Source organism: Falco biarmicus, chromosome 4, assembly GCF_023638135.1.
Source record: "Falco biarmicus isolate bFalBia1 chromosome 4, bFalBia1.pri, whole genome shotgun sequence".
In the NCBI taxonomy this organism is placed as follows: Eukaryota; Metazoa; Chordata; class Aves; order Falconiformes; family Falconidae; genus Falco; species Falco biarmicus.
Genome location: NC_079291.1, coordinates 87301757 through 87318157, shown reverse-complemented (window position 1 = coordinate 87318157; position 16401 = coordinate 87301757). Strand labels below are relative to the sequence as shown.

Sequence of the window (16401 nt, the reverse complement as noted above, 5' to 3'; positions counted from 1 at the left end):
CCAGTTCCAACGCCCCAGATGGGGAAAAGTGATATTCAAGAGTAGCACCATAGTTTCACTCTTGGCTTTTTTGGGAGAACAAAAAGGGACTATCCTACAGACTGAGCATTAGGAGAGGACCTTGTTGATGAACGAGGGAGTGATGCCAATCTTGCCTTCCCCCTCCAAGAAATAAAAGCTTTTCACCTATGCCCTAGTAAGTTTTCCAGAAATTCAGAGCAATTTCCATCGTGCAGCGCCCTGCCCCGCTGCCTTCGGGAGGGCTCTGCCATGGGGAACTCCTCCACAGTGCCAACTGGCAGTGTGCCCCCTGCCTGGGGGCAGTGGCGAGGAGGATGGTGTGTCCTCTCCACCATCCATCGCTTTGGGATTTCACAGCACCGAGAGACCCCAACACATTGCAACGAGCTTCCCCGGGCCCTTCGAGCACCCTCCCACCCCCAGGCAGCGTGCAGGACTCCTCTGTCCCAGGCTCTCCCTTCCCCTGCCCACACCGCAGCCCTGGCACCGCAGGCTCCGTGTCTGGCCACCCTTGGGGCAGGGAATGGGACCACGTTCCTGGCTACAAACCTGCTCTGCTTTCACACGCGTCAGACCTGGGCCAACTGCCCTGCGGGTCCCCGAGCCACTCACACCATTACCCTGGCCATAAACCAGCCTTGCCTTCCCCCAGCTTCCCAAATGTGACTCAAATCACAAAAAGCACTTTGCTAGAACAACTCTGGGGCTTTGAAACAGCCCCAGCTCCCCCGTGGCTCTGCCCTTCCAGGAGGCAGCAGCCACCAAAGAGAGGGTTGAGGGGGGAGAGAAATAAAACAAAAAAGACCCTGAGATGGATGGGCAAGCAGACAGCCTCACAGCTCGTGTCCATGCTTTCCATCTTCTTCCTACTTTGCATTAAATTACACAGAAGAGCCCGTTCTGCTGCTGTGGAAGCCAGGTGATGCTTTGCCATCAGCTTTGAGGACAGCAGGGCTGTGCCCCACAGCACGGCAAGTGGAGGGGTTATCCCTGCCAGCCCCGGGCATGCAGAAAACCTCCTGGGACACAGCTGCCACACTGGCACAGCCCGGCGGCACCAGCCCTCCAGTCCTGCCACCCAGCACTTACCGGGGCTGCCTCCAGGGGTTCAGTTCCCCCATTTTCAGCTCAGGCTTGTGCCCAGGGTCCGTTGCTTCGCCCTCAGCACTGCTCAGCCCACACTGCACATCCCTGCAGGGAAAGTGGTGCCCCACAACAGCCCTTTTAATGGGTCAGTCCCAGCTGCAGCCCAGCATCTCCAGCCTGGTTAACACTCAGCACACACCAGCCTCGCTCTTGATGATGCACCAGCAGTTTTGGCTAAAGGAGCTGATGAAAGCTGCAGTGAGGGCAAGGCAGTGGGGCTGGGGTCTGCACAGTCTGGGGCCAGGCGCTGTGTATGTTGGGTTACCAGTATTTGCTGCGTTATCACTTCCCATCACTCGCCTGCTCCCACCTCCATCAGCTCCCTCAGGGCACTTTGCTTTCTGCTGGATCTGTGTTTGTTATCTGCCCTCGCCGCTCAGTGTGTGGCCCCCAGCCTCATTCACCTTCCCAGCTGCCAGGAAGGAACTATTGCCCCTCCACGGGCTCCCCGTTTGGCTCTGGCAGCGCCCAAGTGTCTCAGAAGCTCCTCTGGCTCCTGCACTGAGCCGGGGCAGGTGATGTTATCCCCAATTTACAGATGGGGAGTGAAGGACTGGAGAGATGCAGATCGCAAGTGTCTGCTCATTTTTGGGTGCTCAGCTGGAGCTGTGCACAGCCTGGGATTTCACAGCCCTCAGCACAGCCCTGGAAATAGGCTCTGCGCGGGAGGTGACAGTGCTGCCGCCCAGCTGGCCGAAAGCACTGCCAGAGCTTGTGCTGTGAGCGGGGCTGATCACAACAAAACCCAGACCCCGAGGAACAGAGCTCCTGGATGCCGATGGGATGTTCTGCTTCTATTTTCTGGAAGACTTCTCATCCTGGGGGGAGATATATCCAAATGAACAATACAAATAATTTCTAAACATGTGAACTTGTGGATCCTGAGCAGCCCTTCAGACACAAGGGCTGCTTCCAAGATCGTGCAGCGAGCATCCCAGGCATGACACCCAGCACACGCACCGAGCTGCTGCCGCTTCACACGTGCTGCGCTTGTGCTGACCCGCAGGTGATGGAGCACAGCTCACACGTACCCAGTGCTGGGCTGGTGCTGGGGGCCATTGCGCTGCAGCAGCCCCGTGCACCCCGCGCCACTCGCTCCCCAGGCCGAGCGCTCATTGCCTGCAGACGGGCTGTGCCGCGGGAGCACGGCTCACGGGCGGAGGCGCTGACATGTCTGTCTCTCACCTCAGCCGTGAGCGAGCTAGGACGAACAGGAAAGCCATACGGCACACGTCTATAGGCATGCACAGAATCTCAGCCAAGGGGGTGCCTCTGCCCTGAGGGGATGAGCTGGTGGTCCCTGCTGGGAGTGGGGGCCTGCCTTCCTCCGGCTGCCGGCCAAGGCTGGAGGGCTGCAGCAGCTCCCAGGCCTCCTGCAGCAGCAGTGGGCATCAGGGCTGGTTGCAGCAGTATGCAGAGTAGATATTATTTTAAAATATTATTATTATTTAAAATTATTTAAAATACTCACTCCACCTGCCCCTGGCCTCATGGCCACCCCTGCGCCCTTGCTGACAGCACTTGGGCTGCTCACTGACAGACACAGAAGACCCGGTTCCCACTTCTCCCCCAGCTACAAGGTCCCACAGCCCAGGCTGCTGCTTTCCTCCTTCCCACGAAAGGCACAATCACTCTTCTCATCCTTCAGCTTTTCACGTTGGATGGAAGGCCAAAGACTAATGCATAGAAACCACTTTCATCCCTGGCTAAAGCATGCTGAGGAACGACAAGAGAATCTCCTGGCACGGAGAGAAGGAGCCCCGGGGCTGCGAGAGGCTTCCCAACACCATCGGACGGCAGCCTGCTGCCAGGCCACCGGCTGGTGGGGGTGGGCAGCAGGTCCCCGTCCGGAGGGGACCCGGCTCTGCTGCCTCGCGGGGTCCCTGTTCCCCTAGCCCGCTCTGCGGCAGCGTCGCCGGTGAAGCCGCGCGGTGCAGCTGCTGCACCCTGATAAGGTTGCTCAGCTGAGCAAGGCTGTAAAGGCAAATGGAGGATTTGGCAAAGATGCTGTGCAGCCTGGCAGAAACGACTGCCTGGGCTGGCTGGTAAGGCAAAGCCAGAGCTGCCATGGGCTCAGGACAGCCGGGAAAGTCAGCATGAGATCGCAGTCTGTCCCGTGAAGTGACAGTGACCTTTCCCAGCCAGGCAAGCAGCCCTGGGGTCAGGGTTGGGCAGGAGGCAGCCCAGAGGCAAGGCAGCCGGTGACTCTCGCAGCCCCTTGCAATTGCTCATGCGATGACGTCGTGTGATGCAATTGATAACGCTGATGCATCAAAGCACTCTGACAGCTGCAAAAAATAACTGCAAGTTGGTTTTTAACATCAAGCCAAGCATTGGACAGGCTGGTCCCAAGGGGTTTTTGCTCCCTTGTCAGGAGGGAGCCCAGTCTCTCCAGCTCTGGGGCCAGGGCAGTTCTGCAGGATGTCAGCGCCTCAATGCAGGTGCCAGCAGCATAAGCCAACGCTGATTTTAATAAGTTAAAATCAGGAGTAATTTAAAAGGGTAGTTGCTTGTTGGTAGCCTCTTTGGGGGTTGCTTCCCCCTCCCCTTGTGATTCCAGGCACGCACTGAGAGTAAAGGTATAATTAGGGGACAATTACCAAATCACCAGCAAAATTGGAAATGCAAGCGTTCAAGAGGCACAAACACAAATGTCACCCTCAAATGCTGCCTTTTGTCACTGCTTTCCACTGCCCGAGTCCCACGGGGTGTATGGCAATGCCCACACCCCCGCAGGCTCCCAGCTGCCCTCAGAAAGGCCGGGGGGGTCGCACATCCCCCCGCGTGCCCTGTGCCCACCCCCGGGCTCCTGTCCCAGCCCAATTCTCCTCCTTCAGTACAAACCGCCTGGCAAAAAGCAAATGCCCAAAGGCCCCAGTGAGGGTGGTGGGATGGCAAGGAGGTGCTGCTCCTGCTCCCCCGCCGGCCCTCTGCCTTCCCTCACCTGCCTTATCATTTCTTTATGACTCTGTTTGCACAATACAACAACACAGTTCCTAACAACCTGATGTGGGAACAGCTAAGCCATCCTCTGCAGCCTGACAGTGCCAGGTCTGTCTATAGATTGTGGTGTCAGGAGATAAGAAACAGGCAATATCTGAGGAAATCATCATGCAATATCACCCGTCCAGCAGTCACAGTCATTCCTCCTGCCTCTCCCCATGATGACTATGAAAAACCCTGGTATTTTCAAGCCTGTTGTCAAATGCAATCACTTCACCCAGCGTGCAAGTGATTTTTGCAAGGGTTAGGGAGGTGAGCAAAGCCCAGGTGTCCCACCACATGCCTCAAAAGGGAGCAAAATCCTGCTGTGAGAAGATCTTTCCGTGTCTTCTCCTTCGGGCAAGCAAGCAAGCCCTGGGGTGGCAGCAGCCCCGGTGCAGGGGGGGCATCAGCAAGAGCACAGCCAAAGCAATGGGGAAAGGTGGGATGGAGGACCGGATCGCAGCACTTGTAGCACTAACATCCTTGTAAACCCTTGGAACTGAGACGGTGGTTAGATGATGGCGAATCAGCCCTGCTGCTGAGGCTGCCTGCCACGGCGCGCAGTGAGGGTGGGAAACCCGCCTCTGGGAGCCTGATTACAAACGATGTGCAAACAAATGCAAAACATCAAGTTGCCATAAAAGCGACTCAATTACAATCTGGCCCTTTTGCCGGCGCTGGCCCAGATGCAGAGCTGCTAAGGGCAACTGGACGGGTTTTCTGGTCCTGCTGAAGGCAGCTGGCTCTGCTCTGGCTGTGGAGTGTGAGCTAATACACATGTAGAAACCCCACCTTGTCCTCATGTTTCTCCAGAGACTGCAGAGTGAGCAGACCTTTGTTTCTGCCAGCTGCTCTGCATGCCTCCCTTCCTCGGACAAGCGAGGGACTAGACCAGTCAAGCGAAGCCATCGCTCAACAGCTTTACCATGGAAAGCCAGTGGCCAGGCAGAGGCATGCTGCTAGCCACGCAGCGTGCCCCTGGTCCAGGCAGGGATGGTGAGGACTTGACGCGTTTCTGCCTCCAACAGCATCACTCCAAATGACATGGGACACTTCAAAGCACAAAGCATACCCTAGCCTGAACTCTTCATTTTGAAGATACTGTTAAATACCTGCTGCAAGTAGATGGTTAAAAGATAATACAAATGTAAAAACAAGAAAATTTTGGAAAGCAGCCCCAAGTCCCCGGGGCCGACTCACTGGTCCATGACACAAGCAGTGTTTTACGCTGGGGGTTGTGTAACAGATCTGCTGTGCGATGATGCAGCCCGCTGCTCCTCCTCGGCACAGGCTGCGGAACCTGTCCTCCCCGGAGCCGCCGCAGAGCTGTCAGCACGCGCGAGCCAAGGGAGAAGACACCAGTTGTCACCCTGGCACTGACATTCTTTATCACAGCAGGTGTCTTCTTAATCAAAGACGTTATCTCGAGATGCCCGCTGCTGCGGTCCCCCTAAAGTGAGCCACAGCTCATTACAGCCCGCAGGGGTGGGATTGTGTAGAGCGAGCGGCAATGGATGCGTTCCCGGGGTGCCTCACCCCAGAGAAAAGCTATGGAAAACCTCAGGTGCTGAGCCTGAAGTGTCAGCCAAAGCAAACCCACCCATGGACCCTTAGGAAGGGACGTGAAACCCCCTCTCCAACCACTAACACAAAATGCAGTCAAACACCAGCTTACAAATGTCATTTAAAAAACTGAAGGGAGTTTTAGATGTCATAGCACAACTGCAGCCCTTACTGACGGGGGAGCAGGGCAGCGGGCAGGCAGGAGCCCTCCCCAGTTCCTCCAGTGTCACCAGCGCATGGAGAAAAACCTCGCCAAGGGCATGGCCCTGCTCGCCCCCCATCTCCCCATGGCGCTTCGGAGTGACTCAGTGAATGGGGTGGGCACCTTTTCCCTCCAATGTCTTTGACTAACTCACCCTCAGCACCTACCAGCGCTGATGTGCATTAATGACAGTGGATCCGTCGCATCTGCATCCTGCCAGTGCATGGTCATGAGTCAGCCAGAGACACTCAACAGCAAGGTGAGCCAGGGATTAACCTTCCCTGCCAAGCGGGACCCCGCGGGCAGCGGCTGAGCAACCCCCCTCCGTACTTACGGGTTAGTGCATTTATATAAGTTTAGGAGCAATTTTGATTTTCCTGAGAAAACAGGTTAATGTCTCTTTATGAAGTGCACATTGTGTTCATTAAAATTCCATGGTGAAATCCATGTGAAAAGTAACCACTGAGATGCGAGGAGCATTGAGCAAATTTAATACCACGGCTCTCTCACCTCATCTCATCCCAAACAGCATGGGCAATTGAAGAGCATTGCAGGTGGCCACACCTGGACCTTTACCCTGAGCCACTGTGCCAAAGAGCCCCGCACGGTCCAGGCCGGCTGTGCTGGTGCACAGGGAAGGGTCTTCACCCCATGGCCCAGCCACAGCAGTGCTGTGTGCCTCTCCAGGACCCCTATAAAAGACAAACACTAAGGAATCCACCTGGCCTCAAATTACAAAAGGCAAAAGGGATGCAGAGAGAAGGGAAGTGATTTACCAAAGGCCATGCAGCGGAGCCAAGCATCTTTCCCTCTTCCCTGTCTGCTCTCAGCAAACGTCATCCGCTGGCACCTCCCGGCCAGCCTGTGCCAGCGCCCCACCTCCCTGTGGAGGATCCGGCCCGGTCCGAGGGGCATCCTCCCCCAAACCACAGCTACGCTCCCAGCTGCCAGCCCCAGCACTGGGGCTTGCAGTCTTCATTAGCCATCCCCAATTATTTACAGCCGTAATGGAGATAGTGACCTTGCATGGGAAAAAACCCCACCACTTGAGCCTCATTCAAATTCAGACTTCCACCCCTATTAAGCAGTAACAGCTCTTGAGATGACAGACTCTGCACCACGCCTATGCAGCAATAAAATGCCTGTTTCTGAGCTGTTCACAGCATACATTTTACTCATCACGTGCTGCTCACAGGCAATGTGGGAACCAGCTCTCTACTCCACCCCAGAAAATGGGATTTTTGTCCAGCTAAATACTGCAGCATCCCAGAAGGGTACACTCTGCACCTCCTGCCCAAAGTGGCAGTTTCTCAGAGCAGAGCGGGTGGCAGCGAGCTGAAGCACGGCTCCTCTGCCGGCACCTTCCGCAGAGCAGCGAGATGTGAAGGCACGGCTGCCTGGAGGCTCGCTGCCGGCTGGCAGCGGCCTAGGACCCCTCTCTGCCCAGAAGGATTTTTATGGCTTCTGGCATTTGGCCACGTGCCACAAGATGATGACGGGTCTGGAGCAGACTGAGCATCAAGCTAGCCCGATTTCCCTCTCTATTGGAGAACAGTAATGAGGGTTTACTCAGTACATCCTCCACCAAGGCGAGGTTCAGGGATTTCCCAGGTCAGAGGTTATGCCTGGGGCATCGTGCGTGACACCTCGCAGAGCCCCATGCTCATGGCATTGGCTCCATCCCATTTTGACCCTGGTGGCACAGCTGACCATGGTGCCAGGCGCCTGGCCAGCCCCTCCTCGGTGCTGTCCTGGTGGAAAGGCTTGTTGGGGTGGAGGGGTCAGACCTCAGCGTGGTGATTTCACTAGCTGTTCTCAAATGGGGAACTGGTCCCTCTTCACCCTCACTCACCGCTATCATCTTGGATGCCTCCATCGTCTACTTTCCACCGAAGTTAACTCGACAGCTCCTAGCTTTCATATAAAGCAGAGCACGTAACCCCTCCCCACTCACCTCCCCCAGCCTCCCATGCTGTTACAGACGGGTCCCGTCTCCCCCTCCATCACCTCCAGCCCATGCTTACAGCCCACATCATGCAGTCCCTCTCTGCACAGCCGTTACTCCTGGGCTCTCCTCGCCAGAGGTGGTGGGCATCCCTGGGACAGCACTGCGAGCGGTGGCATCAGCGGGGGGGGCTGTGCCAGGGCTGTCGGGGCAGCGGGCTGGAGCAGCCGCCTGCCAGGGAGGTCGGCGCAGCTGCACACGGAGAGCCTGGCAGCCATGGCACCGGCACCGCTGGCAGCACCGTGAAGCTGGACCAAGAGCACCGTGGAGAAGTGTTCAATTGCAAGATGGGTTGTTGATGAGAATCTATTACAGACACCAACCAGACAGAGGAACTGGATGAGCAGCTCCTTAAATACCTACCTATAATGAGTAGCGAGAAAAAGTGCTCTATCATGGATGATTGCAATCTCAGGGACATTTGCTTGGCGCTTTTAAAAATTAAAGATAATAACTTTCTAACAGAAACAATATTGCTGTCACCTTGGGGAAATTCTCTGCTTGGCCTCACTCAGAAGGACTGAGAGGAGCTGAAAGCAGGGGAAGAGCTGGTGGCTGTCCAGAGGCAGCTGCTTCCAGCCCAATTTAACGCCTTCGGTGCGAACCAGCTCAGCTCAGCAGAGCTAAAAGCAACCATGGACAAAAACAGCTGGGGGAAAAGCATGAACGCAGAGGCACAACTGCTACTCGGGGGCAAGGGCAGAGCACTTCCCTGGCATCCCGATGAGCCTGCTGAAAGGGGAACTGAAGATTCCCATTAAAAAATAAAAAATTAGGGCTTTTGAGACTGGAAGTAGCAGTTAGGACACGCACGCGGCTGATAAAGAAGCTGATGGGATCAGTTAAAATAAACCTGCAACCCAAAGGTTTAAGCAAAACAAGGAGGAATTCTTTCATTAGAAGAAAGGAGCTTTACTGCTGATGTAAATCACTATCAGATCATGACGGTGCAACTGTCAGTCACGAAGCAGAAGTGACACACAATTATTTATTCATCAGATACTTCTGTTCTGTACTTGGAGACAAACAGGTTCCTGTATTCCGCCAGGAGTTAGGCAGGATGCTAAACAGCGGCTATGAAGTGTAAACATGAAACTGGTAGGACTAGAGAACTTTCCCCCAAGAGTGTTCAGAGAATAGGCTGAGGAGTTTTTTGAAGATATAAATGGATTTTAATAAACCTTGGCATTCTGTTGAATTTCTCAAAGATGGGAAAAGCTGGTTTAATGCCACGAGTGATGGCGATGTGCAGTGGTAGGAGCTGCCTCCCCAGCATTGCCTGTGGGTTAGCTGAGGTGGGCAGCGGCAAGGAGGAACCGGGGGATGAGATAAATGTCAAACAGCCTTGCGGAAAATAGATTTATCAAACTTCATAAATTTTTCTTGATATGGTTACAAATTCAGTTGATAAAGGAAGTCAGTAACATAATACATTTAGAGTTCCACAGGGTATTTGATTTAGCTCTCCTGAAAAAGTAAAAGACCAGTATTATGCAGAATCAACAGCGCTTTATTAAAGGGACCGGGAGGCAGATTGCAGAGATTGTACATTGTCATCCGATGGGATATTTCTTCAGAAGATCACCTGTTAACACAAGAGTGCTGAGCTATAACAATGTCTTTATCAAGAGTCTTAAAAAAAACATGAAATAATTGTGTGTAGAAGAGGCAAACGGCAGAAAAAAGACTGACTGCAATATTAATGAACGATGGAGGTAGGTCAGGCGAATTTGGGCAGCTTGGTACCACGGACTCGTTTGGCAACGGCCATTTTTATACAGCCAAGTCTAAGGTTTTGCAGTTAGGAATGAGGAGAGCAAGTTACAGTTTGGGTGTAGGAGATGATACCCTGACGCTCAGCAGCACAGAAGGGGCTTGGGGCGGTGGCGGAGCACCACGCGAAGAGGTTCCCTGCAGATGCTGCAGCTAAGGGGGCTGAAGCGACCCACAGCCGTACAACCAGACTAGTATGCAGAAAGAAGGGAAAACAGTTGCAAGACCAACTAGCAGCTATTATTTCTTATGTTCAAAGGAAGTTTGAGCAGCTCATTTCTTTTCCCAACGCAACAGCCAGCCTGGGGACATGGCACAGCCACCCTCAGCTGAAGTCTCCAGGGCAGACCATCTACCTACAATGCACCGGGAGCCCAGCAGGAGTTGCGGGTCAGGTGTAGAAATGGCTCAGCAAAGTCCCGTGGGCTGCAGGGGCCAGCTGACAACACCCACAATGTTGTTTGAAGCCAGATCCCCCCCAAATGCCCAAACCGCAGGCAAAGCTCTGCAGGTTCGGCAGGGAAAGGTCACCGGCTTGGCAAAGGCTGCGCTGCTGCTGCGGCAGGGGTCACAGCGCTGGGGTGCTGGGACATGTCCGAGTGGGACAGCTCAGCTGAGGAGCAGCTCTGGGTCCCCATGTCCTCACAGAACCACAGGCAGATGTGTCCTCTGCCAACCGCCCTGCCTGCCCCCCAGCTGGACAGCCCGGAGGGACGGCAGGATGCTGTGCCTCCTCGGGGAGGGAGGCAGGCAGAGTAACGCTTGCCATCCTCCAGAAATGCCAGAGCAGTTTATTCTGATGAGTGAAACGAAGGAGGAAAGGAAAAGTACCACATCACCTTAAAATATGTTATTTCAAGCAGCCTTGGCCAACTCCTCCTGCTACTTCTGCCTGCTTCAGAGCCGCATGATGCCATGGAGCCAGTCCCAATCTATACCACGCAGCGGGGAGGACAAGAAGGCTCCCTGCATTTAACGATGCTGAATTTAATTAACTTTGATGAAAACCAAAGTTCTTTTACTTTCCAAAAAACAACACAAGCCCAAGCAGCTATTTCTCAGCTTCAGCTTTCCCCCTGAAGTGCCGTGCATTTCCCTACCTTTTGCATTAACGAGGAAGTCACAGCAGAAAACAACGGGCGACAAAGAGCCACGCGGGACACGCACCAACAAACGCTGGTCACATTTGAGCGGGAAGTACAAGAAGACACCTACTAAGTATTCGCATATTGTAAAAGTGATAATTAGAATTCAAACGCCGCAATTTAAAACAGAGGCTATCCTAGCCCAGCAGTCTGGGAACGCCTGCCTGGGCTCCAGATATTGAGTCAACCACTAATTTGTGTTTTCCAGCGTGGGTGTCTCTACATAGGTCTGCGGTGGCTTCATTCAAGATTTATCCGCTCTCGCCTATGGGCTTTTGACGCTCACGTGGTGTGAGCGGCTCCCACGCAGGCGCTGCGCGTGAGTGACTGACATGGATTTAAAGAGCATCTGCGACGGAGCGTGCACCCAGCGCTCACGTCGGTCATTTTAATCATCTGCCACTCACACTCAGCCAGAGGAGCGACTGGAGTTCGCCACTTCATTCCTCTGTCGTTGCACACATTTAAACACCCGTTAAGGGCAGAAAGTTCAAGGCCGAGGTACTTCCCGAGGGGCAGAGAGCGCTCCTCAGTGCTAAAAGCATCTTCTGCACCACAGGAGAACTGGCTCTTTCGACTGACCACGTTCACCCCTGGCGCAGGATGATGAAGTGCAACCTTTGTCCGTTTTTCAAGCCAGATATGAGTGTACAGAAATTAAGAGACGCAATGAGGCCCTGCCAGCAGGAATGAGACAGGACCTGCTGCATGTAACAGTATGGGGTGTGGGGGCTCGGCACCCAGCACACACACACCCCGCCCCGGCACAGGGTACGCTGGCAGAGAGAGTGGCCGGGGGCTGCGGCAGCGATCCTGGGCTGCGGGGGAAACCTCAGCCCCCACTGCAGCACTGTCCTTCCTCCACCCGCAACATGCGTGAGCTCTGCACAGCTTGGATGAGGGAAATTTTCCCTTCCCAGCATCGCATCAGTTAACAGCCCACAAGACACCAGCACATTTCTCCAGCAAAATTCAGGAGGGCAATGAGCAGCCCCACCGCGTCCCCCCAGCACTGTCACAGCACCAGGTGCTCACCCTCAGCACTGGCTGGGACCCTCCCCACCAGCCACCGAGGGGGTGCTGCATGCCCCCCCACTGCCCCCATTGCCCACCCACGCTCTCATGCACACGCAAAGGGTGACAGAGCCGGTGCCCAGCGCCAGGCCTCGACTGTGCCACAGGCACGGCCAAGCACCACCAGCACGGCACTGTGCCGAGCCGTCCCGGCAGCTGTTGGAGCACTGGCCCAGGGGTAGAACATGCAGCGGGGAGCGATGAGCCCCATGGCAGGCACGTGCCCTACTGCCGCCAGCCCCGCGCCTGGGCTCTGGCGAGGGACTGTGATTCAGCTCTGAGCTCTGGTGTGGCACTGTTAAGCCCTTTCCTGAGTGTACCGTGCCCAGGAGACCGGGGCCTCACCAGCTCCTTCCAAAGCAGTGATTTATCGCAGTGAGGGAAACATAAAACACTAGCTGAAAAAAAAAAATACAGCCAGCAAACCCAAGAATTTTGGAAATTACTCATGCCTCCAGCGATCCCATCTTTCACAGCCCTGGCTGCTGCCTCCTTGGCTCCCTCAGCCCAAGAGGGGAGACAGATTATCTCAAATTATTTATTATGGAATTAGAGCATGATCCAAACCCTCCTTGAATCAATAAGAAAGCTCCGACTGACTCCACTGGGTTTAGGACCGAGCACCAGGAACAGACAGGGTATTTCTGCATCCATGGCTGTGACTCACCGAGAACTTTCCAATGTGGAGGGAGCAGCTCGGCCGCTGCGGCTTGCTTGCCCCCACCGTCAGAGGCATCGTTCCTGAGCTGGGGGAGCCCAATGCCCCCGAGGCCCCGCGGGACAATAGGGCAGGTGGTCCCCCCACCCCCCAGTACACAGGACACCAACTGCTGCCGCTAATTTTAAAAGTTAAGGCCCAGCGTGATTCCACCAGCCATTTTTTGCTGCGCAGGTACCAGCACCTGGCTCCGTTCGAGCTCATGCTTTCAGCACAGCCTGTTGTTGCTCATCTGAATCTCAGCCAGCAGCTGTGGGTGAGGATCGCCCCCCGAGTGGCCAGCGCTGCCGGGGGGCAGCGGCTGCCGGGTCCCCCCGCCGGGCACTGATGCAGGCGTGAAGCCGCGGGGCGAAGCGCCGAGGCCGGGCAGGAGGAACATGCCCGTGGGGCAACCGTGGGGTGCAGGCCCCGGGGGAGGGGGAGACCAGCTGCGGTGGGGCAGCAGCAGCAGCAGCAGCACACCTTGCCCCGCTCTGCTGCTCAGGGGAAGGGCTGGCAGTGGCCGTGGGGCTCGGAGCGAAAAACACCGGGTGCGACGGGTCCCCCCGCGGCAGGGACACGGTGCGTGCAGAGACCCGGAGAGGGGCAGAGGCTGAGGGGCTTCGCTCGCCAAGCGCTCCGCGTTCCCACAGCCCCCGGGGCCGGGAGAGGGACCTGTGGCCTCTCAGCCCCGAGCTCCCCGGGCGCCGGCACAGGCACCGCGCCGCCGGGAGGCTGCCCGGGGGGGGGTGCCCGGGGGCGGGAGGGATGCCCGGGGGGGAGGATGCCCACCGACAGCGCTGGTGCCCGCGCTCCGGGGGTACCCAGCACCCCGCGGCCCAGCTCTACCCGGACCCCGCACCCGGCAGGCACGTTTCGCGGTGCCCGGGGAGGGGGGGGGGGCGGCGGGGCAGACCGGCCGGGAGGGACGCTCCGCTCCAACGCGGGGCCCGGGTCTCCGGCTCCGGGGTGGGGGGGCCGGGAAGCCCCTGCCCTCCCCCGAACTTTCGGGCAGGGCCCCCCACGGGGCCGGGGAGGGGAGGGGGGGCGGCCGGTACCTTCCAGGCAGCACGTCCTCCAGAGCCCCGAGTGGGTCATCACCTCCTCGTTCTTGCGGCTCGTGTCGTTGTCGCTCGTGGACTTAGTCCTGCACACGCCGCGCGAGTAGAGCCAGTAGTCGGTGCCCACGGCGATGGTCATCAGGCTGAAGGCTGCGAAGGCTCCCACCGTGGTGATGAGCATCTGGACGCCTCTGTCACACATCCTCATGCTGCTTCATCCTACGGCGGCGGCTCGCAGGGGAAGGGCCGGCGCCGCCGCCCGCCGCCGCGCTCCGCGCTCGGCGCCTCATGCCCCCGCGGCCCGCGGCGAGCCGGGCCCCCGCGGCGGCGCGGAGCGGGGCCGCCGAGCCCCCGGGCGCCCGGCCGGCATGGCCCCAGCGGCGGCGGGGCGCGGAGCGGCTCCGCCGTGCGCCCGCGGCGGGAGCGCGGCGCCTCTCCCGGCGCCTCCCCCGCGCCGCCCGGCCAAGGCATCGGCGGGGGGCGGCGGGGGCGGGGGGCAGCGGAGGGCGGGCCGCGGGGGGGCCGCGCCGCCGGGACACCGCCCCCCGCCCGGCCCGGCCCGGCCCGGCCCGGGGGCGGGATGGACGCGGGACCCACCTCGGGGTGCCGGCACCGGGAGTGCCCCCGGGGACCCCACCCCGCCAGACGCGCCCCCCCCCCCCCATACGCCGCGCTCCGCCCCGGCACCGCAGCCACTGCCCCGCCACCGGGCGCCGAGCCGCGGCCGCCGGCGGGGGTCGGAGCCGCGCAGCGACACAGCCCCGGTGCGCCCGCAGACCCCGGGGCGGGGGGGCACGCACCGGCCCGCGCCGCCCGGAGGGGGCACGGCTCCCCCCGCCAGCAGCGCTCTCCCCTGCCCGGTGCCGCGGGAGACCCCAACCCGCGTGGAGCCGGCAAACGGCCGTTGTACCTGGGGGGTGGTCCACGTCCCGCTCCTCGGCCGCCTGCCACCAGTGCGAACCCGCGCTCCCCGCGCCTCGCTGCGCCCGCCGCATCCCAGGCACTCGCCGGCGGCTGGGTGACCGTGACCCACGGCCGCACAAACCGGCCCTGAAACGCACCCGCCGCTGCCATAACGCGCCCTCGGGCCGCTGGTGAGGGGGCGGCTGCGATGCGCTGCGGCACCAGCTGCCCCCTCCTCACCGGTACCGCTCAGCTGTAAGTACCAGCCACCCCCCCCCGAAACAGGAGTCATGGAGGTTACAAAAACCTCAGGCACTGAGAAATGAGCGAGTATGGAATTAAGCAGCCTCGTCACCCTCAGGTCACCCTCTGTGCAGGGTCATCAGGCAGGGCACGGGCACTGCAAGGCCCCAGTGCTCCTGCCCCCACAGTGTGCACTGCCCTGGCTGCCCAGCCACTGACCACCCATGTGCTCCCAGCCCAGCCCACCGATGTGCTCTTCGGCCACGGACTGATGTGCTCCTCAGCTGTGGACCACCGATGTGCTCCCTGGCCTCGCTGCCAGCCCTTTGCCCCTGCCACCTCTGCTCAGAGCCAGGGTGAAGGCAGGGGCACATCTGCCACGCTCTCCCGGGTGCACAGCATCAGATCCAGCTTTTCCAGCACCTCCTCCCAGAGAGCTGCCGGGCTCAGCACTGGCTGGTGACAGTGAGGATGGAGGCTCAGGAGTCATGGTCAGAAGCATCCACCTGAGCTGAACCACAGGACTTTTTTTTTCTGTGTATTTTTTGAGGAGAAGTTATAGTTGCCCAGTTTCTGTGACTGGTAGTGGCATCGGCACACGATGGTCACAGGGCACCCCTTGGTGTCACAGGCTGGACACCAAGATGAGCCCTGCCATGTGGCCGCACCAGGACGCTGCTCCTGAGTGATCTGGTACCACCAAGGTAGCTCGGGGCAAGGTGCCGGGAGAGACGGTGCTCCTCCAGGACAGCTGCCTCAGCAGTGGCATTACACTCCCTCGTCCTGCCACCTCCGCCGCTCCCACCGCCTGTCAGCCGGCTCCCACCAAGCGTGGGGCACAGCCTGACACCAGCACCCCACCCGGCCCCCATCCTGCGCAGAGGCAGGCATCCTGGGGAGGAGGCAGCAAAGATATCTCACACCTACAGCGAAGGGGCTGCAAATTGCATTCCGAGTGGGGGATTTTGCAGCCTTAATTGTGTTATTTTAACATAGTGTGTGTAGGTGTGCGCAGAGTGCACATGTACCGTTTCCTAGGCTTTTAACAAAGTGAGCTCAAACAGAATCAAAGTCCATGTCAGATCATGCCGGGCCTTGTACAGGTTGGTGGCAGGGGCACCCCTCGCCAAGCCCTGCACCCCTCTTACCGCTCCTTGCATGGGGTAGCCGGTCCCAGGATTGAGCCCGGAGCTCTGGCCAGAGCAGCCACCCCAGGGGACACGCAGGGGGGTTGCCAAGATTTGCAGCTCACAGGAGTTTGCCATCCCGCTTTGCCGCTCAGGCTCTGGGAGGCAGCGTGCTCCGGCAGGCTCAGCCTGGCACCCTGCCCTGTGGGCCTGGGCTCCTCTGGCCCCAGCCCTGGTCACCCCTTGCTCCTCACTGTCTTATCCACCATCGCCTACCTGCTCAGGGACCTGGACCCTTCTGAGTTGGGCAAAGTAAAAACAAATAACAAAATCCAGCCTATGCTGCAAAGATTGTACAATTTGTGAAAAAAAAAAAAAAAAAAAAAAAAAAAGCTGTCCTTGCAGGCAAAAATGTCCTAAACCAAGATCTGTTAGGCTTTGTCCTTCCAAATCCAG

The 16401-nt window shown here is 58.1% G+C and overlaps 1 protein-coding gene across 1 annotated transcript in view; it reads right to left on the bottom strand.

The window, feature by feature from the left end:
- CACNG3 (calcium voltage-gated channel auxiliary subunit gamma 3) overlaps positions 1 to 14001 on the bottom strand; it is a 32764-nt gene extending 18763 nt beyond the window's left edge. The window contains 1 exon segment of the mRNA XM_056336577.1: positions 13670 to 14001. Coding sequence (XP_056192552.1) covers positions 13670 to 13880 — 211 coding nt within the window. The 5' untranslated portion in view covers positions 13881 to 14001.
- Between the last annotated feature and the right edge of the window lie 2400 nt (positions 14002 to 16401).